At 36.5% G+C, this 23395-nt stretch overlaps 1 protein-coding gene across 1 annotated transcript in view; it reads right to left on the bottom strand.

The window, feature by feature from the left end:
• The window catches only part of LOC150080552 (vacuole membrane protein 1-like), a 246568-nt gene that overhangs the window by 100917 nt on the left and 122256 nt on the right, over positions 1-23395 (bottom strand). Inside the window, exons 7-8 of the mRNA XM_090381983.1 lie at positions 11714-11801; positions 2888-2939 (exon numbers count right to left, since the gene is read on the bottom strand). Of these exons, the coding sequence (XP_090238109.1) occupies positions 2888-2939; positions 11714-11801 (140 nt within the window). The remainder of the gene's footprint in view (positions 1-2887; positions 2940-11713; positions 11802-23395) is intronic.

The raw sequence follows: 23395 nt of genomic DNA, 5'->3' as shown, positions 1-23395 counted from the left end.
GTTGCCTTTTAGAGGCAGTAGGCTTATTGCGATCTATTTTAATTTATCTTTTTTAGAAAAGGTAGGCCGTCCAGTGTCCATATCTTCTTCGGCATGAATTTCTAATATAGGTTCTTGTTGAGTTTTGTCATCTGTATCCATTTCTGCAGTATTAATTTGGGTTTTAGTAGAAGATTTTGTCATCCTGGTCTCACTTTGGGACTTGATGCCACTAGTAGTGGGGATGGAAATTGGAGTATTACAAGTCCGGTCTCTGTTGTTTTGCTTCAAGGATGGCTGAGGAACTGAAAGCTGAGCTTTAGCCCATTCAGCAAGTGAAATGTTCGGTGGAACTGAGTCATTGGTTTGTGTAGCAGTTGAACGATATTTCTTTGTAACATCTGCATATGTACGTGCAGGAGTATCTTTTAGTATTTGTCGTCTCGCTTCCTGATAAGTCACTTTATTTTCTTAAATTTCTGTATTTTTTTTTCCAACTTTCTATAACTCACAATTTCTAGAATATGCAGGATGATCTTCCCTGCAGTTAGGGCAAACTGGAGATGTAGCAGTGCAGTCTGTTTGAGTGTGATCCTGGGATCCACATTTTGGGCATATTGTGTTTCCTCGACATGTTGCCTGAGAGTGTCCGAACTTCTAACACTTATAACACCGTATTGGATTTGGTATATACGGGCGGATATGGCAATTTAGATAACCAGCTTTTACAGTATTTGGTAAGTTTGGAGTATTGAATGTGAGAATTACACCACAGGTTGGAATGAGATTGCCATCTCTACGAATCAAAATTCTCTTAGCTTGTATGACCTTTTGATCTTTAAGTTCTTGTACAAGCTCCTCTTCTGTTACATTCAATAGATCCCACTCAGAGATAACACCTTTGGAACTATTTAAGGTTGAGTGGGGAGATATTTTAACAGGGATACCACCAAATGTTGTCATCTTTAACAACAATTCTGAATGCTTCGACTGTGTAGTTTCCACAAGCAAATCCCCTGACTGTAACCTTTTGACCATTTTAAGTGATCCAGCAGCATTTTCTAGAAATCACTGTATAACAAATGGAGAGAGTTTGCTCACTGGTTGACTAGTTAAGGAATGGATAATCAGGAAAGTAGGATACTTGGGTTGATGATTATCTATTTTTAAGCGCTTATGTTGCGCACTACCTTCATCAGAGTTATACCAATCTATGGTATTTGAGCTTAAAGGCTATAAGGCTGGATAATTTTCTTTATCCCTGTCGGTTCCTTTTCATCCCGGGGGATTAGCTTTTCCACCCAGGTTACCGGCCCCGCCACGGGGAGGCAGGAGCAGTGCTGCTTGTGGCCAAGCGTAGGAGTTAATATGGTTAGTATATACAATAAAGAAAAAGGTACTTTCCATTTTCTGGCTCTCTTTCTATACTTTTAAAAAGTAGAGCTAACAACAAAAAGACTTATGAACGAAATAAAACAGGGAAAAACTCAGTCGCTTTAGAAAATCACTTTGGGAAAACCGCAGTACTATTAGCACAGAAAATCACTTGGCACCCGGGGCCAGATATTTTTGTCAAGCAAACTTCACCAGAGGCTGATTAATTCAGTCATAGTGAGAAGAAAGCCCAAAAAAAGTCTCTGCCCTTTGCAATCCAGATTGACTCAATCTTGGGTCAAAAAAGTTGGCAGTGAAAGTATTAAAAGGCCAGTGTTTATATTTAATTCCAATTGATGTTTTTTAAATTTAAACTTGAAATTTTTTGTATGCTAAACATATGCTACATGTATATCATACTAGACATTAAGCCTTAGAAACCAATTATCTCTAGATAATTAAAACGTTTCAGTAGTTTCAGATAATTATATCTGAAACTACTGATGCTTAATTACTCGGACATTTTAATGCAATAAAAAACTGTCTGCACTAATGAATGCACTTAAATGTTTGAAAACCATACACTCAGAGAAACAAATAATGGCTGCTGCTAAACTAAATGAAGTGCTGTTTATGCAAGTTGTTTTCTTTTATGTTATGACTGCATCGCTGCTTACAACATTACTGCTGGAAACAGGTTGAATTTTAATGTTAAGAAGGAGAGTTAGAATAATATTTAGTAGATATAATGATAACTGAAAGTTTAGTTAATGAAGTAGGGTGCTTCATAAGTTTTGTATAAAAGTAGATTTTGGATTCTGTTTGTTTGGAATATGCAAAAGATTGCTTTTATTTTGTTATGATGATTTTCTTCTTATGAAGAGGAAGAAGTCTCAGACTCTCCTACAAAAACATTTACTCTTACAAATAAAGGTTTTACAAATGTTCTAATATCATGTAAGCACACAGCCATTACTTATTCTTGAAATGAAGAAAAGGTAAGCAATTTATTTGTTCTTAAAGGAAGATTAATTTTTTTTGAAGATAAAATCAGAAACTTAAAGACTTAATTCTTCTAATTGTTCATATAATAATAATAAGAAATCCAGAATATTTTCATTAACTGTTATTTGACTTATGTTCTAATTAAAAGCAGAAGAGTTTCTGTTGCTTAATGAGAAAAGCCTATGTCATATCATGCATTAGTTTTTTGACTCCTGTAAAAGAAACGTATTCAGATGACAATTAAGATAATATCTTGCACCAATCCACAAATTAAATGATCACCCCTCGTATATTAACCTCCCACTACGATATTATAGTTACTTATCTCCCCACCACATATATTTATGTATATTTAACTTTTGTAGTTTGTACATAAGTTTAATAGCAACAAAGGTTGCAATGTGAAAGGGGTGATGTCATAACTACTGGTAGGATAATAAACAAGTATCTATTATTTTAGCTTAAAAGTACTATTATTCTACACATTCAGTACTTTATTTTGGAAATGGTCTATTTAAAAATCACTTGCCTGCTTTAGCCATAAAATAAGGTGGTAGCTCTCCTAATGCAGTGCCAGCACCCTAACAGCAATTAAAAAACCAGAGAAATTAATTAATTAGACATCCTCATAAACCAACTAGGAATAAATAAAATCATTTTACCTGTACGGGGAAGGAGTAGAGGGAAGAATCTTTTTATTTAATTTTCAAAATTTAAGTTTTATAATGTTTAGTTGTTGGATTTAATATCCCCATACAAGTAGAAACATGAATGCCATGCTATTCAGTTAAGGTTAACACACTGAAAATGAGTGTTATAATTACTATGATCCAGTTATCAAACAGCAGTCCATTAGAACTTACCACTACAAGAAATTTCAGGGAGCTTTATGGAGTTTTTTTTTGGGGGAGGGGGACACACAAAAAAAAAAAAGGACAAAAATTAACATTCATTGATTACCTTTAAAAGAGTAAATCCTTTAAGGGAGAATATTACTCTTTGTCGTTACTGAAATTTTATGAACAATTACAGGCTACACATTGTGTGGAATTCTTCAGAGGAATCTTCTGCATACCAATGCTTTTACTCACACGAGTTTGGTAAATTGTCATCACACTCACTCTATAGTTCAGATATGGTCCATTTATTAGTATTAATATTGAAAAATGATGCAAGAAAGCAAGCTTATAACTGCATTAGCCAAAATAAAAATAAATAAATAAAATTCCCACATTTCTTGTATCTTCTCTCAAATAGTTTGTCTAGTTCTTCCTTGAATTTATTCAAACAATCCACTTCCACAACAACAGATGAAAGTTTGTGCCAACAATCAACCACCTGCTATCTGAAGGTAAACTTCCACACACATTCTACAACCATCCTTACTCAATTTGAATTTATGCCCCCACACTTGCGTAGTCTGAGCAAGAAGAAGAATGCCATCAGCAGTGAGCTTGCTCAATCCATTCAAAGGCTTAAACATTTTAAATCAGATCACCTCACAGGTGTCTGGTTTCCAGATGCTACAATTTACACGAAGCTTTTCTTGGTAAGAGCACCCCTTTATTCCCCTCATAAATCTCACTGCCCTTCTCTGCACCCATCCAGCAGCTCTACTACATCCTTCTTAAAACGAGGCCTCCAGACCTGCATACAGTATTCTAGATGTGGCCTAACCAAAGCCTCATACAATGGGATAATCACCTCCTTATCCCTACTAGCAAAATTTCTGTATGTCATTGCCAAAATCCCATGAGCTGTCCTGACAACCTGTCTACACAGCTCAGAGAACTTCATATTTGATTACAAAATTACTCCCAAGGTTTTTTCATTTTCTACTATCCTGAGTATTGTACCACACAGTTGGTATGTTAATCTGTAATTACTACTACTCATATCCAGTAAGTACCTTGCATTTGTCAATGTTAAACTTCAATTTCCATTACTCAGCCCATCTGCCTAATTTTTCTAGACCTTGCTGCAGAAACATCTTGATTACAGTCATTAACCACCCTGCCAACTTGTACATCTGCAATCTTAGACAATAAGATTGATATGCCTTCATCAATATCATTAATAAATACGGAAAACAACAATGGGTCTGGACCCACTGTTGTTATCACACTGAACCCAGCAGGACTCCACCAATAACGTTAGTCCATGAACAGCAATGTCCATTGATAATCACACTCCATCTCCTCCAATTCAACCATCCCTTTACCCATAGCAGTAGCCTACCCTTTATGTTACACTGCTTCAATTTGTACAGCAGTCTTTTATACACAACAATATTAAACACTTTCTTGAAATCTAAGTATATGATATCAAAATTATTTTTTTGCATCCAGTTCCTTTTGTTACTGTGTCACAGTATCCAATCAGATTGGTCAGACAAGATTGCCCTTAACAAATCCATGTAGTGACTTAAGCAAAACTGCACTCCTTTCTAAATGGTCCTGCATTACTTCTTTAATTAGTGACTCCATTATTTTCCTTACAGCAGAAGTTAAGCTAACAAATCTGTAATTACTTGTGTCACTCTTAGATCTACCTTTTTGATTTGGGGATACATTTGTCCATAGGGACCTCCTGCAATCCAAAGTTTGCTCCCATAATTATGGCTAAAAGTTTCTTACTTCCTTTGCTGCCCCCGTTAATATAATTGGATAGATCCCATCGACTCCACGTGCCTTTTTTATGTATTTAAATTCAACAATTTCTTTCCACTTTCCTCTCAGTTATCATACAATCATTTAGCTCTGTGTTAGAGCCAGACAAACCTCTGGCATTGCATTATGTAAAGAATTCCTCATATGTGAACGTAGATGCAAAATACCTATTGTTTGTCAGCAAACTAAGCAGGAATATCAACAGTTAAACCATTGATATGAAGTGGGCCAATATGATTCATCTCCTTTCTTCTAGTATTTACATATAGTGGGTAGAGAAAATAATGGAAATATTTGTGATAACAGTTACAAGTATGCACTAGAATGGTTTTGGGCCTCCCCCCGCTTTAAGAAAACAGCTTGTATTCTATATCGATAGATCCAAATAAATATTAAGCTGTCTCAAGAGGAATACTGGACTTTTCTTCATGGAGGAATAGTTTCAAGCTCCCTGAGTGACATGAGATGAACCTGATCACTAAGTGTATCAAGGTAATCAATGGCAGTAATTCCCCTGTTCAAGGTGATGACAGGACCTAAAGGATACAAAGACATTGGTGCCCAAACAATTGTCAATCTTCCTCTATGTTTGAGGCTGGCACAAGACAAACAGAATGATGCACTTCCTTTGGCATTCATCAAACGTAAACTCCTGATGCTGGAAAAAGTATGAATGATGACTCGATTGAAAATATATAACACGTTTGCAATCATTGAGTGTCCAGTTTTTGTGCTCCTTACATCAACTGCATCCTCTTCCTAGTATTACCATCAGTAAAAAGTGGCTTGGTAATAGTGGCTCTGCCATAAATTTCAGCTTTATGAAGTTCTTGCTGAACAGTTTTGCTAGAAACTGGATTGCTGAGTTTCATATTAAGTTCGGCAGATATTTTCAAGGCAGTAATTTTGTGTTAGGGCTAAAATCCTTTTCAGTGTCCAGTGATTTCTTTCAGTCAGATTTGATTTTCTGCCAGAATTCGTCTTTTAAGATTCTGTTTTTCTGAACTTGGTGACTGCAGACATCACTTTATAAACAGTTGCTCTGGATACATTAAACAAATCGTAAGTTTAAGTCACCAACACCCCTGATAAATGAACCAACAATTTTACCTCATTGGAATTCAGATAGGTTAATAATTTTCTTCATGACTTTTTTATATCACCTCTAAATAAAAAAACAGATTTTATCATCACAATACTACCTGTAAGAAAAAGAAGGGAAAAAAAATCATCACGACATGTTCATAAATACATTATACAACAATTACAAACAACACTATATCAGGTGTTTCCATTACTTTGTCCACTCCCCTGTAATGTAAGTAAGCAATATTATTTCTGAAGTAGTATTATAACTGAAAAGACTACAATCATAAAATAATATAATGAGGTTGCAGAATGATCAAAAGGGTGATTATACGTGAGGAGGCTAGAAAAGATGGGGAACCACTGCATCAAGGGTAGCCCCATAGGGGTGAATATGTTGAATAAAAGTTCTATTTCTAAACTGCTTTATTGTTTATAGGTTAGACCAGACACTTTTCTGATCCACTGTGTGTGTGCATGTGCGTGCACGCACGGTTCAGGAGAAATCTTAAGGAGGAAGGTCAGGAGAATACAACATGCATGACAAAATTTTGAAATATCTTTGGCTTGACATCTGCATAGCTGCCAATTTTTGACTCTCAAAAAAAGCTGGATATCAAACATTTGTAAGCAGGAGTAAATCAGAAGATTTTTGAGCCAAAATATGATCAAAATCTCTTTCCAGCTACTTTACTCTATTCAAAAGAGGACAATCAGTTAACAAACTTGCCACCACCTTCAATCTCTGCCCTTCACTCAATGAGTTCAAAAGTCATGTACTTGAGTCTCTCTAGACTGGGGAAAGGCAGAGCTTTTTTTTTTTTTTCTTCTCCCCCTTTCTTCCCACTTTGGCTGAATTAATCAACCTCTGGCAAAGGCTGCTGACAAAAATATCCAGTTTTTGTTCTGCAAATCAGAAAATGGTATGGTGATTTTTCATTCAAACAGATGAAAAACTCTCCGATACATGTATGCTTACATTAATTAATGGCAGCAAACATTAATTAATTTAAAAAAATCTCTCCACTCTGCCTCACAGATATTGTTTCTGCTGAATGCCTTTTGGGCACCTCCATAGCCAGGTGGGCAGGAGCAGCAGTGCATAGCACACGCTTCTTGATTAGACCGGGGGTTCGAGCCGGTCAGGAAATGACCACCACATATCTTCGGAGCAATATGACTTTGGTTGCTAATGCTCCTAAAAACCAAATAACAACAACAGCAGCAGCAGCAGCAGCATGCCTTTTCTGTAGATATTTATGTGAGCACTGTTCTCTTGAATTACCATCTGTAATTCCATCATTCTCTTACAAACCAGTTCAAACACGTACATAACCTAATCCACACCCATTCAATGTCGAAATCCAAACTCACAAACCTTTTTCTCTTCATCTTTTATCCCTTCAATATATATATATATATAAATTCCATGACCATTATTGGCCTCGTGGTCCTCTGTCGATATGGGGCATGATGGTCAGTCTATTATTTTGATATTTTAGTTTTTTGGTAGTTTCTTTAACCCTTATTTGGTGATATTTCACGTCTTTTGGAACTGGTACCTTCGAGGGGGTTCCGCTAAACTATTTATAATTGGCATTATTTTAAATTTACATCATGTTCTATTAATTGGGTTTGACTTAATTGACTAAATTATACAGGGGATTATCGACTACCTTTTTGTCCTATTATCTCTACTTTCCCTTCCCAGTTTGTTTATTTTATATTATTTTGCGTTTCGTTTCGCTCTGCATTATTGCCGTACTACTGGCTGATGTTTTTATTTTAAATATCATATTTATTTTAATTATCAGATATAATTAGGCATCATGTGGAGGATGTGCATTTGCTGCCTCTAATGATAGCTACATAGCCATATTTATTTATTTTTATTACTTTTGCCTAACTTTTACTTCACATAATATAAATTAATGGTAGTAGTGGGTTGATATGCTAAATAAGCAGCGCCTGTGCTGCCATCTATTCCTTTCCTTTCTATTATATATGCAAGCTGGTTAAGCTTGCATTATGTCAGTGGTGTGGCTCTGATCTAGAGTGCTGTCTGTTCTATAGATTATTTTTCGCTGCATAAGGACCACCGCCATGCAAGTCCTCTGCATTGGTTGATCTATCGGAGAATGGAGGAGTGGTTTGGTTCTTCGATATTTCTGCCTTTGCGATGATTTGTATGACGATTGAAATGCAGCGATTCCATGACCATTATTGGCCTCGTGGTCCTCTGTCGATATGGGGCATGATGGTCAGTCTATTATTTTGATATTTTAGTTTTTTGGTAGTTTCTTTAACCCTTATTTGGTGATATTTCACGTCTTTTGGAACTGGTACCTTCGAGGGGGTTCCGCTAAATTATTTATAATTGGCATTATTTTAAATTTACATCATGTTCTATTAATTGGGTTTGACTTAATTGACTAAATTATACAGGGGATTATCGACTACCTTTTTGTCCTATTATCTCTACTTTCCCTTCCCAGTTTGTTTATTTTATATTATTTTGCGTTTTGTTTCGCTCTGCATTATTGCCGTACTACTGGCTGATGTTTTTATTTTAAATATCATATTTATTTTAATTATCAGATATATATATATATATATCCTTCACATGAATTTCTTCAAAATTATAATCTACAGAAATTCATTTCATATTAATGTATCATCTGTCTTCTCAACCGCAAAGCTATGAACAGTATTAGGTACTACAGGTTCTAACACCTTTTGGGATCTTCATTATATATATATATATATATATATATATATATATATATATTATGTGAGGTAAAAGTTAGGTAAAAGTAATAAAAATAAATAAAATTCGCTCTGCATTATTGCCATACTACTGGCTGATGATTTTATTTAAATATCATATTTATTTTAATTATCAGATATATATATATATATATATATATATATATATATATATTTAAATAATGGCTTAAAGTTTAACATAAAATCAAATAAGAAAATAAATAAATAGTAAGCTGTCATTAGAGGTAGCAAAATGCACATCCTCCACATGAAGCCCTGATATATCCGATAATTCAAAATAAAAACAAAAGCCAGTAGTACGGCAAAAATGTAGAGCGAAAAATTATCATAAAAATAACGAAAAATAAAATAAACCAACAGGAAAGGGATTTGTTTGTTTTGTTCGATTTTTAGGAGCATTAGCAACTAAGGCCATATTGCTCGGGGGATATGCGGTGGTCATTCCCTGACCTTTCCGCATCCTCCATATTTGGTGGTGACAGGCTCGAACCCCGGTATAATCAAGAAGCATGTGTACGCACTGCTGCCAACAGGAAAGGGAAAGTAAAGGGAATAAGACAAACAGTAGCCGATTATACCCTATATAATTTAGCACTTTAAATCCAATTAATAAAACAGATGTCAAATTTAAAATAATGCAAAATAATGTTATTTAAAATAACAGCTTAATATTTATTTATTTTCTTATTTTATTTTATGTTAAACTTTAAGCCATTATTTAAATATAAATCAGTGGTAGTAGTGGGTTGATATGCTAAATAAGCAGCGCCTGTGCCGCCATCTATTTCTCTTTTTTTTCCTTTATATAAGCTGGTTAAGCTTACATTATGTCAGTGGTTCTGATCTAGAGTGCTGTCAGTTCTATAAATTATTTCTCGCTGCATAAGGACCACTGCCATGCAAATCCTCTGCATTGGTGGATCGATCGGAGGAGGAATGGGTGGTTGGGTCTTTCGATCTTTTCGCTTTTGCAACGATTTGTATGGTGATTGAAATGCAGCGATTCCATGACCATTATTGGCCTCGTGGTCCTCTGTCGATATGGGGCATAATGGTCAGTCTATTATTTTGATATTTTGTTTTGCTTTTAGTAGTTCTTTTAACCCTTTTTTGGTGATATTTCACGTTTTTCGGAACTGGTACCTTTGAGGGGGGTACCGCTAAATCATATTATAATTGGCATTATTTTAAATTTGACATCTGTTTTATTAATTGGATTTAAAGTGCTAAATTATATGGGGTATAATCGGCTACTGTTTGTCTTATTACCTTTACTTTCCCTTTCCTGTTGGTTTATTTTATTTTTCGTTATTTTTATGATAATTTTTCGCTCTACATTTTTGCCATACTACTGGCTTTTGTTTTTATTTTGAATTATCGGATATATATATATATATATAATATTGTAAGTAGAACGCGTAAAGTAGATTTAATTGGTTTAAGTCTAATGAAAATACGGTATACACTGGGAGCGATATATGGAATGAAAAAGAGGAAGAAATGGACAGGAGAATAAAATAAAGATAAGAAGTGAAAAAGCTACCAAAATGAAATAACATTGTGGTGTCTTTCGCAATTTCAGTGTCATCATCAGAGGTCATCCACCGAAATTATGAAAACGACAGCAATGTTCTTGCTTCTGTTTCCGACATGATCTGTATGCTGAAGTGCACGTGTGTAGTTGTCACGTGCTGCAAAGGCAAATTTTGATATGAATTTTGCATTAATAAATTTATAAGGGATGTGCCAATAAAAGTAGTTATAATACGTAGTGCATACAGATCGTGGATGACCTTACAAAAGTAAGTGAAAAGAATTGAAAAAACTGGATAAACTATAAGGCCGGAAGAAAGGGACTTACCGTTACTTTGTAAGACTGACCAAAAAGAACAACATGGTGGAGTGCCGGTATATTTATGTGGGGGAATGCTAGCGGCTCCTAGTGTTTCTTAGTGTTAGGTGGGGTGGGGGGGGGGAATTTATGGTGTCTGTATAGATAGGAATGACATGAAATGGTTAGGAATGATATGAAATAAGGTAAAATTAAATATGATTACAATATATACATGTTTAATACACTGTGTTAGGCCAATTGGTGGGTACAAGTTTTCTAGACTGTAAGATACCACAGAGCCCTAGTGTATTGTATATACACTATATACATACTTGGTGTGTATGGGTTTAGTTATTAATTAAAGACTATGCTGTATAATTTAACATCCCATAGTTTTTTATGCTTTAAGATGTTAAGGGATTTGCAGAAGTGGTAGCGAAGATATGATTTAGGAAAATGGTTGTTAATTAGTTTATTGTATAGTATCTGGATGTTATCGATAGTTGTTTCTTTGTTGCTGCAAATGGTAGCTATTCTGATGCTTTGCATTAGTATAACATTGGCATGTACTTCTCTAGAAATATTGGAGTTCCATTGTGTGAGGTTGACTATATTAAAGTTGAATTCGTCACGTTTGTTGTATAGGTTGATGGGCAGCTTTGTTGTTTATTAATGTAATATCTAGCTCTAGGAAATGGGCTGTAGCATCGTTGTTTGTTTTTTCTAGTATGAGTTCATTGGGGTATAAGTATCCATAATCTGTGATGAAATTAGGGCAGTTAATAACAATGAAGTCATCTATATATCTGGTCACTGTTGTACAGTAAAAAGTTGATATACACCTTTGCATCTTACACTTCCCACTCCTCTTTCTGAGTGGCAGAACTTTACAATATAAAAGACATTGCTTTCAAGTTAAAATATAGTCCTTAAAAGATTTTAAATATTACAATTCATATACCTTTATATATCAACTCACCCACATAAAGGCTTCTAAACGTACTTTATTCATGATGCTCAGTATACTGACAACAGATGTGGTCCCTTCAGTATCAGGGCATATGATTCTGAAAAGCAATTATATATTAATACAGCTGCACCATACTACTTAAATTAATACAGATGTAATTTAAAACATACAAAAGTCTGGATATAAGTGAACCTTAGCTAACAGGGATTTTGTGGATATTCTTCAAGGGATGGTGAGATTTCATCAGCCCAAAAGAAACTCAGTAAATTTGCTATTAATGTAGAGTCAAATTAAAAGTCTACAAAGGGGATGGGGAGAAGCCCTCTGGCACGATGATAGGATCCCACAGTAAAACCAAATCAGTCTGATAAACTAAACTCATTGTGTAGATATAATACTTACTTTCTCAACTTAAAACCTATTCCCTGTATCTCGAGAAATATGAGGGCTGTTCCAAAAATATGCAGACTGAGATCATTGCTCTGAGTCACTTGGGAGGTTGGTATGGGTCTGCTTTTCAAAATAGTGTCCTTTGCATTCCATACACCTTTTACAGTGGTTCACTAGCTTCTGAAACACATGCTGTAACCCATTTTCTGAAAGGCATTGCAAGATAGCAGATATGGCAGATTTAACTTCTTCATTTGTGTTAAATTTTTTTCCTCTCAACACTTTTTTTGAGGCTCAGGAAAACCCAGAAATCGCATGGTGCAAGGTATGGGCTGTATGGAGGGTGGTCTAGTGGCTGACCACCAATTTTCGCTAAAGCTTGCATTTCTGATTGTGCGACATGTGGCCTAGTGTTATCTTGAAAAAGAAACCATTCTTGATTAAGCAGTTCTGGTCTTTTTTTGTGAATTGCTCCTTTGAGGCGAACTCGCAATGTGTTAGCATAATATTCTCCATTTACAGTTTGTTTCTCGGGAACCCAGTGCTGCAGTATTATTCCGAGCGTCAAAAAACAAAATCTACACAATTTTTTTGATGAACCAAAAACTTAAATTTTTTTTGGAGGCAGTGCATCGTAGTATTTCCATATGCTTGAACTCTGGATCAAAATGTTTAATCCAGGACTTGTCACACATGATTATTTTATTCAAAAAGTCAGGGTCTTCCCGACTTTTTGAATAAAATAATCACCTTATTAATTAAAGCTTGACAAAGTTCAACGTGGCATTCTTTTTGTTCTGCGGTAAGATCGCACAGTACCCATCTTGCGCAAACATGTGACATGTTAAGGTGCGTTTTTACAATTTCGTGACATCTTGCTAAACTAACATTCAACTGAACTGTCAGATCATGAATCTGATAAACATCCATTTTCTTTCAATAACGTTTCGGCTTCTCAATGTTTTCATCGTTCACTGAGGTTGACGGACCGCTTCTTTGTTCATCTCGTACGCTTTTATTTCCGTCCTTAAAGCCTCCACCATTTAAATACGGCTGTTCTACCCAAGGTTTCTTCACTATATGCTTCTTGAATCATCTCAAACATATTCTGACCACTTTTGCCTAACTTTACACAAAATTGAATCACGATTCTTTGTCTAACAATTAACAAAATATCTTTCTCATCCCCCATCATAAAACACACTTCATATAAACTGTTATAACGAACAAAAAAACGAGTACTACATGATACGCTTGCACAAACTAACTAAGGAAAGGTGGGGAAACATTCCTAGACCGCAAACTTGTCCATCATTTCCATAGCAATGAAGCAGTGTTGCCAGTCCACGCATTTTCGGAACAGCCCTCGTAAGATCCCTTTGTGGCAGCATTTCATGCTGGATCTCTTTGGTTGGAAGGTGAAGAGTGGAGCCATATCTCATAACTTGCTACTTGCTGCAGAAATGAGTTCTCCAGTTCAAAACATAGTCTCTTTCTGGTTTAATGGCATCTTTTGGACTCACTATGTACACATTTTCTTGATAGATTTCCATGAGCTTCCACCTCCAACACTTGTGCACTTTTAATGAAACCTTGATATGCCAATAGAAAGGATTATCCAATTACCTAAGTAATTCCCTCTAACCTTCTCCCTCAAGATCTGGAGTAAGACTGCCACACTTTAATGTGTTTATCAACAACCCATTGGAGCACATCGAGTAAAATAAATTTAACATCAAGGTAATCTACACTGATGGCTTAAAGTCAGGATCATCTGTGAGATTAGTATAGAGATTTCATAAAAAAAAGTAGCTTTAATTTATCTGTTTTCCAAAATTGGCAACTCAATGTCAGTTGCAGCTGTTAGTTACACATGAGCATGTGGTAGGTTACATTTATCTGTGTATTTATTCATTTCCAAATAATCCAATGTGATCCAGCAAAATCTGATTTTATAGCTCTGATGAAAGAGTTTTGTCATATTACATTTGCCATTGTAGTATATAATTTGTGAGGCCAGTATTCAGTACAGCTACATGGAGCTGAGAGAGTCAGTTAATGCTTTGCTGTACTGTGCTCTGCAGTGTAAATGTTCTTGGGACTAAAGAGTGAACAGAAGTGCTACCATATGAAATTCTATTGAATTTCATGTGGTAGCATTCTACTGAGCCACCTGTATATAATAGATAGTGGTCAGAAAATTTCAGCTTACATGCAGCTGTTGTTTATAAAGGGGAGTATTAGTTTACTTCAATTTTGAAAAGAAAAGCAATACATGTTACCTTATTTCCCTTAATGGTGTAGACTGTTTTGTCAGATTAAAGTATGAAAGGAATTCATGTTTGTCTTTAAACTCTTTGTGGATATAGAGTCATTTCTATCACCATTTCTAACTGATTAGGATTAAGCTGTAAGGGAACTATGTTGTTTGAGCCTGCCACATGAGGCTGAGAGAGTCAGCCCCCATGTGGCAGACACTATATGAATCTACGAATCCAGTAGATTTCTGGATTTTAGTCTACTTGCTTCATAAAGTTACTGGCCCCACCACACAGTGTTGTCTTCTAATGAAGCAGCAGAGGCGGTTATAAGTAAATACATACAGAAAAAGAAAAGGCTACTTTCCTTCCTATTTTGATAATTTATTTTAATTAAGTTTAAAAACATATGATGCTCAAGAATAGAATACCATAAGAAATGTGTTCATTATTAATATACAAATATATCAAATTGTACACTTGTTAAAAATCATTAATCATATACCTTTCCATAGCTCCTATATGTATAAATAAGTAATATGTGTACTTAACGAAGAGGTTAGTGCAATTGCATTGTTTTTATCACATATCATATTGTGGATACTTTCATGAGTTTCCAGGGATTGCACCTTGAATAAGTAATGCTTCACCAATGGAGACCATCTATACATTTAACACAGAAGCAGTTTTCTTTACTCAGTCCGTGTGAATGATAGACTTAACTGATCGGGCTGGAATTGGTCTCAAATTAAAGCTATTTCTTCCTAGGTGTGCACAAAGTTGTTAAAATTTAAAAATTCTGAATAGTTTTATTTTACAGAACCCAGTTTTGTAGTAAAGACGAGAATAGTTCAACATTCACTTCACAGATGGAGCCACAGGAAGATGTTAACTGTTGAACAAACAGTTGTCTAAATTAATAAGGCAATTTTTTCTGATTAACAATTTGCATGTTCGCAGAGTGTCCTTTGTTCCAAAAAAATAAAAAATAAATAATAATAATTCTCTATTAGCACTGCTTACCTTAAAAGAAAGAACTAATCATTAGGATTCCATTGCACTGCTCGCTCACTATATATCCCCACATTGTGCATGTGAGCTCATACACTTATTGCCATTTGTTACGATTAAAATGTATTTGAAACAAATTTGAATTAGATCATAATCTAATAGTTCATGACAGTTTGATTCCTTTTGTTTTTGGCCACAACCATACTTATGTAAATGCAGTTTTGTCGCATGCTATTTTTGCTGCAAAAAATGACTAACGTGAAAGAATAAATTTAGAAATTTTACAAATGATGTCTGGCGATTCATTACAATATAAAAGTGTTAACACAATTATATTTGAGGATACTGAAGAACTTTTGCGATATCCAACCAAATTCCCGGACAGCCTCAGTTTAAGTGGTTTACCACCCAACCTTTTAGAGTTGAAGGTAGAAGCAGTTGTTATTTTACTGCAGAATATGACAATTTCAGAAGGATTGATCAATGGTATGAGACTTATAGTCAAAGTTATGCATCAGAATTGTTTGGATCTAGAAATAATAACAGGAGAAGGTAAAGGAAAACAGGTACTCGTACCACATGTAGATTTGACTCCATTCAATTCGACTTTGCCATTCTCATTTAAGAGACAGCAGTTTCCTATTCGGCTGGCTTTTGCGATGACTATAAATAAAAGTCAAGGGTAAACATTTGATAGAGTCGGAATTTCACTTACTAACCCTGTATTTAGTCACGGCCAATTGTATGTAGTAATGTCTCGGGTCAGATCATTCCAGCATGTTAAGATAAGGTTACCAGGAGGGCAAAAGAATACAAAAAATGTCATTTTCAAAGTATTATTATTGAGACTGTACCACATTTTAAGAAATTGAGCTGCAATATGAGTGTCACGGTACATTTTTACACTTCCACGTCAACTGTTCCCAGAAAATTGAGGAAGTGTAAGTAAAGAACAGAGAGAGAGGTTTCACCAGGACATTAAAGACATGGAGATGAGGTACCAGGGGAGGTGATCAGTTTTTAAAATGAAAGATGAGTTTTTAGTGGACAATTTACTATTCTGCCCTTTTTAGTAGTATTTTTAAGATGTATTTGTAAATTGTGAAATTTTCACAACGGGTACTGCTAGTTATTACTTATTCTCAGTGGATACCGCCGCCCAGACGGCATTTCAAGGCTATTTGGCTTATCATTGGTGGGTGGGTAGATACCCTGGTGTTGTAATGATGCAATTGCACTAACCTTTTTGTTAAGTGAAATCTTTACATAGGTTGAGGCTATAGTCCCACCAAACTCTTTCAGTTTAAACAGATATACACCAACTGGCATCTCTCATATTGTGGAGTTGTACTTCCTAACTGGGTTGTCACTATTATAACACCAGGGTACCTTATCCACCCACCGATGATAGGCCAAATAGCCTTGAAACAGTTATCTGGGTGGTGCTATCCACCGAGAATAAGTAACAATAGCCTTCTCCATTGGTGAAGCATTACTTATTTGTGCAATACCAGGCAACTCGTGAATGTATCCACAATATGATTATGATAAAAACAATGCCATTTTACCAATTTGGCAATTCACTTACAAAAAAACACAATGCAATTGAACTAACCTTTTCATTAAGTGAAATCTTTAGGTAGGTTGAGGCTACAGCCCTACCAAACTCTTTCAGGAATATGCATAAATAATAGCAATAGCAGTACAGCTGAATATAAACATGTTTCCTCTTCAATAAGCAAATTAATAAACAATTTGATTTAATACCAATTTGGTAGTAAATTAAATTGTTAATTTGGGCGACCATTTGATGCCAGGATGAAACACTTTTGAAAAACTGTTTGACAAGAAGCCAATTACAACTTACCTCACTTATTGCTGTAAGGTACAAAGGCATTTGAAAAGTTCATGGCTTGAGTTATGAATCAAGTAGTGGCACAGTGTTAAAAATTTCTGTACTTAATGAATAACACTTCAAATAGTAACCCACCAAGTTTCATGCAGTTTCAATATATTTTTCTTAATTACAAGTCCGGAAGTCAACAAAGTGCGTGAATGAGGAAAGATGACTAAAATCAGTCACCATGCAGCCATCCAGTAGTTGGGTGGGGGAAGACTAACTCCATGGGGATATGATTAAAAAACTGCGGGAGGATGCCACTTCCTATTCCATGGTTAAGAAGTGGGCCACTTCCATGGTTAAGAAGTGGGCAGTAGAATTTATATGAGAGAGAGAAAGCCTGGAAGGGGCACAGAGAGCCCTCCATGCTGTGGAAAATCTGTAGTGTCCGTCACTCCAGAAGTTCTTAACAGTGGGCATAATCTAGTGATGATGGATCAACATGTGACAGTTTTGTACATTGCTAGCATCTTGAGCATCTCATCTGAATGTTAACATACCACATAATAACAGAGGTACTCCCAATGAAAAGTGTCAGCACGACTGGTCCCAAAGTTGAAAACAGACAGATTAAAAATGATCCAGAAAATTTCCTTGCAAGGTTTGTGATCAGAGATGAGACATGAGCCCATCACTTTCAGTCAGAAGCAACAGTCCAAACAGTGGAAACATGACTCTTCTCCCCTCCAAAGAAAGCCAAGTCAATTCCTTTTTCTGGCAAAATGATGCCATCAGTTTTTGGGACTCTGATGGAGTGTTGCTAGTTGATTACCTCAGAAAGATAAGACAGTCACAGGAGCTTATTAAGCATACCTTGCAAAGCATTTGCATGAAAACATGAAACACAAACACTGAGGGAAGAAAAATCCAACAAAGGATCCTTGTTCTACCAGGCCAATTTCACAAGGTTGCCATGGCTGCACTTCATGAGTGCAGCTTTTGAAATCTTGGAATTTATCCCTTATTCCCCCAGATCTAGCACCATCGCATTTTCACCAATTTCCTAATCTGAAAAAATACTTGGCCAGCATCCATTTTCCCACCGACAGTGACATCACTGCTACAGTGGATGCATTCCTGGAGATCCAAGAGGAAACTTTCTTTGCAGCTGGAAACAACCTATCGCACCAATGGTGGCAGAAGTATACTGATTTCAAAGGGAAATTATACTGAAATGTGATGTGTTACTAGACTTCTAAAACCCTTCATACTCAGACCATGAACTTTTCAAATGCCCCTAATATAAGCATCTTAACATTGACTATGCAATCTGCATATTCTAGATATAATTTATATTAAAGAATAGTTTAGGGCTAAAGCCTCAGGTTACATATTGGTATACATGTATACTTGCATGTATACCAATGCTAGAAGTATAGTAAATAAATTTGATGAATTTGAAGCTTGGTCAAGACATCAAAGCCAGATATTGTTGGGATAGCAGAGACATGGTGTCACACAGATATAAGGAATGCAGAACTGGAATTTGGGGAGTACAGTGTGTACAGAGAGGATAGACAGGATAGGAAGGAAGGAGGTGTTATGCTGTTAATTAAGAAAAACAAAATCAAAAGAAGTGCATCCAATTGATATAGATGAAGAGTGCACTGTTGAGTCAGTTTGGTGTGACATAAGCACTGCGAAAGCAAAAATAAGAGTAGAAGTGTGTTATAGGCCTAATGACTCGAATGAGTACAATGAACAATTGTACAGAGAAATAGTGGGCTACTAAATTAGAATGTCTTATAATGCGGAATTTTAACTTCCCAGATATTGACTGGAACTTGTGGGTTGGTCACTCACACACTAGTAAGACTTTTGCGGATTTATTGGATGATTGTTTTCTGCAGCAGCATGTTCAAGGGGCAACCAGAGAGGGTAATACTTTTGATCTGGTTATCAGCAGTGATCATTCTTGTATTAAGAATTTGCAAATAAAGGAACAACTAGGTGGCAGTGATCACAGTGTACTGATGTGGGATTTACTTAAAGATATAATTACCATCAGGGGTAAATGAAAGGGTTTTTGCTTGCGTAAAAGTGAGTACAGTGGTCTCAGACAGTTTTTAAAGTTCTATGCAGCAGCAATTTAAAATTCTATGCAGCATCAGTCAAAAAAGGCATTCAAGGAATTAATAGTGGAAGCTACTAAACGTTTCACACCTATTAAGAAATATTGTTCATGGTTTCGGCCTAAATGATTGTCAAATGAACCAATCATGGCAGAAAATGAACCAGACTCATGGCAGAAAAGAAAAATGCATGGGATGCATATAAATTATCAGGCGACACAGAAGCCTATGATATATATAAGCTAGTCTGTAATCAAGTCACAAAGGAGGTAGTAGTAGTAGTGGCATGTGATGCAAGAAAGCAAGCGTATGAGCTTATGCAGCATCAGTCAAAAAAAAAAAAAAAAAAAAAATTACAAAACAATCCCCTCTAAATATTTATCCAGTTCCTCCTTAAATTTATTTAACCTATCAACTTCCACAACGACAGATGGAAGTTTGTTCCAGCAATTAACCACCAAACTGGTTAATTGAATTAATCCAGGCAAATTTCCGCATATCTATTATACATCTATTCTACATCTGTCCTTCCTCAATTTCAATTTATGCTCCCTTAAGTTCGTAACCAGAACAAGTGGAAGAATCCCATCAGAATTCAGTGTGCTCACAACCCATTCAAGGCCTTATACACCTCAATCAGATCACCTCGCAGGTGCCTAGTCTCCAGCTGCTGCAATAGATTAGGTTAGGTTATGTTAAGCAGGCGAAGGCAGATTACGAGAAATCTTTGACAAAGGATGCTAAGAAAAAGCAAGGATTTCTTTACTTATATAAACTCTAAAAGGAAGGGGATGAAACTTGATATTGATGGTTCGACTGTTGATGATCCTGCGCAGATAGCAATCAAACAATGAGTATTTTGCATTTACATTCGCACATGAGGAGTTAAGGTTTGAAAATGCCACAAGGTTATCAAATTGTAACAGGGCGCTTAATGATTTTGTAATAACTGAGAACAAAGTGGAGGAGAAATTGTTGAAGTTAAACATAAGAAAGGCACCTGGAGTGGATGGGATCTATCCAGTAATATTAAAGGAGGCGGCAGAGGAAGTAAGCAAACCCTTAGCCATAATTATGACAGCTTCCTTGGAGTCAGGGGAGGTCCCCATGGATTGGAGATGTGTAAATGTGTCCCCAATTCAAAAAGAGGGATTGAAGGGTGACACAAGTAATTACAGATCAGCTAGTTTAACTTCTGTTCCAGGTACTATGATGTGGTTACAAAGGAACTGGATGCAAAAAATAATTTTAATATTATATACTTGGATTTCAGGAAAGCTTTTGACACTGTTGTGCATGGAAGACTACTGTACAAATTGGAGGAGAAAGGTATTAAGGGTAAATTGCTACAATGGATAAAAGGATATTTGAGTGGAAGAAGACAGAGGGCATTAATCAATGGGTGCTGCTCTTCATAGACTAATGTTATTAGCGGAGTCCCACAGGGTTCGGTGTTGGGTCCATTGTTGTTTTGTATATTTATCAATGATATTGATGAAGGTATATCAGGCTTAGTATCGAAGTTTGCAGATTTTCTAGATTCTGTTGCAGTGTGCTACTGCAACAGAATCTAGAAAATTTAGGCAGATGGGCTGAGAAGTGGTAACTGAAGTTTAACATTGAAAAATGCAAAGAATTGCATATACCCAGAGAAACATACCAACTGTGTGGTACTACACTTAAGATGGTAGAAAATGAAAAAGACCTGTGTAATTGTGCAGTCAGATATGAAGTTTCCTGAGCAATACACACAGGCTGCCAGGGCAGGTCATGGGGGGGTTGTGAATGATATACAGGAATTTTGATAGCAGGGAAAAGGAGGCGATTGTTCCTCTGTATAAGGCAATGGTCAGGCCATGCCTTGAGTACTGCATGCAGGTCTGGAGGCATCGAGAAAGGATGTAGATTTGCTTGAGCGTGTACAGATAAGGGCAAAAAAATTGGTGAGCGGAACGAAGGGATCCTCTTACCAGGAGAGGCTTAAGTTCTGCAAATTGCAGCAGCTGGAGACTAGGCACCTGAGAGGTGATCTGATTGAGTTCTGAATTCTGATGGAATTTTGATGACACTGAATTCTGATGGAATTTTTCCACTTGTTCAGATTAAGAACCTACGTGGGCATAAATTGATATTGAGGAAGGACAGATGCAGAATAGATGTGTGGAAATTTGCCTTAGCCAGCAGGTGGTTAATTGCTGGAAGAAACTTCCATCTGTCGTTGTGGAAGTTGATAGATTAAATAAATTTAAGGAGGAACTGGACAAACATTCAGAGGGGATTGTTTTCTAATTTTTATTATTTTTTTTTTGGCTGTTGCTGCATAAGCTCATACACTTGCTTTCTTACATCACCTGCCACTACTACTACAACAAAAAATGGAAGACAATTCCACCAATCAACTACCTGCTGGCTAAAGGCAAATTTCCGCACATCTATTCTACAACTATCTTTAATCGATTTGAAACTGTTCCCCCTCGGGTTCTTAGTCTGACAACAGGAAGAACAGATGCAGAATAGATGTGCGGAAATTTGCCTTTAGCCAGCAGGTGGTTAATTGCTGGAAGAAACGCCCATCTGTCGTTGTGGAAGTTGATAGATTAAATAAATTTAAGGAGGAACTGGACAAACATTTAGAGGGGATTGTTTTCTAATTTTTATTATTTTTTTTTTTTGGCTGTTGCTGCATAAGCTCATACACTTGCTTTCTTGCATCACCTGCCACTACTACTACAACAAAAAATGGAAGACAATTCCACCAATCAACTACCTGCTGGCTAAAGGCAAATTTCCGCACATCTATTCTACAACTATCTTTAATCGATTTGAAACTGCTCCCCCTCAGGTTCTTAGTCTGACAACAGGAAGAATCCCATCAGGATTCCAGCTTGCTCAACCCATTCAAGGCCTCATACACCTCAATCACATCACCTTGCAGATGCCTACTCTCCAGGTGCAGCAATTTGCAGAACTTAATTTGCCTTTCTTGGTAAGAGCACACCTTTGTTCCCCTCACAAATCTTGTTGCCCTTCTTTGTACTCATTCTAGCAACTCTACATTCTTTCTAAAATGAGCCCTCCAGACCTGGACACAGTACTCTAGGTGTAGCCTGACCACTGCCTTGTATAATGGGATAATCACCTCCCTGTAGGCGCCTCCATAGCCAGGTGGGAAGGAGCAGCAGTGCGTAGCACACGCTTCTTGATTAGACCGGGGTTCGAGCCCGTCACCACCAAATACGGAGGATGCGGAAAGGTCATTCAGGGAATGACCACCGCATATGCCGGAGCAATATGGCCTTAGTTGCTAATGCTCCTAAAAACCAAATAACAACAACAACCTCCCTGTACCTGCTAGCAAAATTCCTATATATCATTGATAAGACTCCATGACCTGCCTTGGCAGTCCGTCCGTACTGCTCAGCAAACCTCATATTTGACTGCACAATTACCCCCGGTTTTTCACTTTCCACTTCACTGAGTGTAGTACCACACAGTTGGTACATTTCGCTTCGGTTATTGCTACCCATATGCAGTACTTTGCATTTGTCAATGTTAAACTTCAGTTGCCACTTTTCAGTCCATTTTCCCAACTTATCTAGATCCAGTTGGAGTAGCACTGTCCTTACTGTCGTTAACAACCCTGCCAACCTTTGTATCATCTGCAAACTTGGACATTAAACCTGATATACCTTTATCAATATCATTCATAAATACCCAAAACAAGAATGGGCCCAACACCGAACCCTGGGGAACCCCACTAATAACATTTGTCCATGAAGAGCAGTGTCCATTGATTACCACTCTCTGTCGTCTCCTACTTAACTATCCCTTTATCCATTGTAGCAACTTACCCTTAATGCCATACTTCTCCAATATGTACAGCAGTCTTCAATGTGAAACGGTATCAAAAGCTTTCCTGAAATCCAAATATATGATATCAAAATTATTTTTAGCATTCAGTTCCTTTGTGACCACATCATAGTATCCAATCAAATTGGTCAGACAAGACCTCCCTTTAACAGACCCATGCCATGTCAACTATTACTGCAGCCTTGTCTAG

The sequence above is a fragment of the Mastigoproctus giganteus genome, chromosome 9, assembly GCF_048544385.1.
Source record: "Mastigoproctus giganteus isolate SK-2022 chromosome 9, ASM4854438v1, whole genome shotgun sequence".
Classification (NCBI taxonomy): domain Eukaryota; kingdom Metazoa; phylum Arthropoda; class Arachnida; order Uropygi; family Thelyphonidae; genus Mastigoproctus; species Mastigoproctus giganteus.
This window is presented reverse-complemented; position numbering and strand designations above follow the sequence as displayed.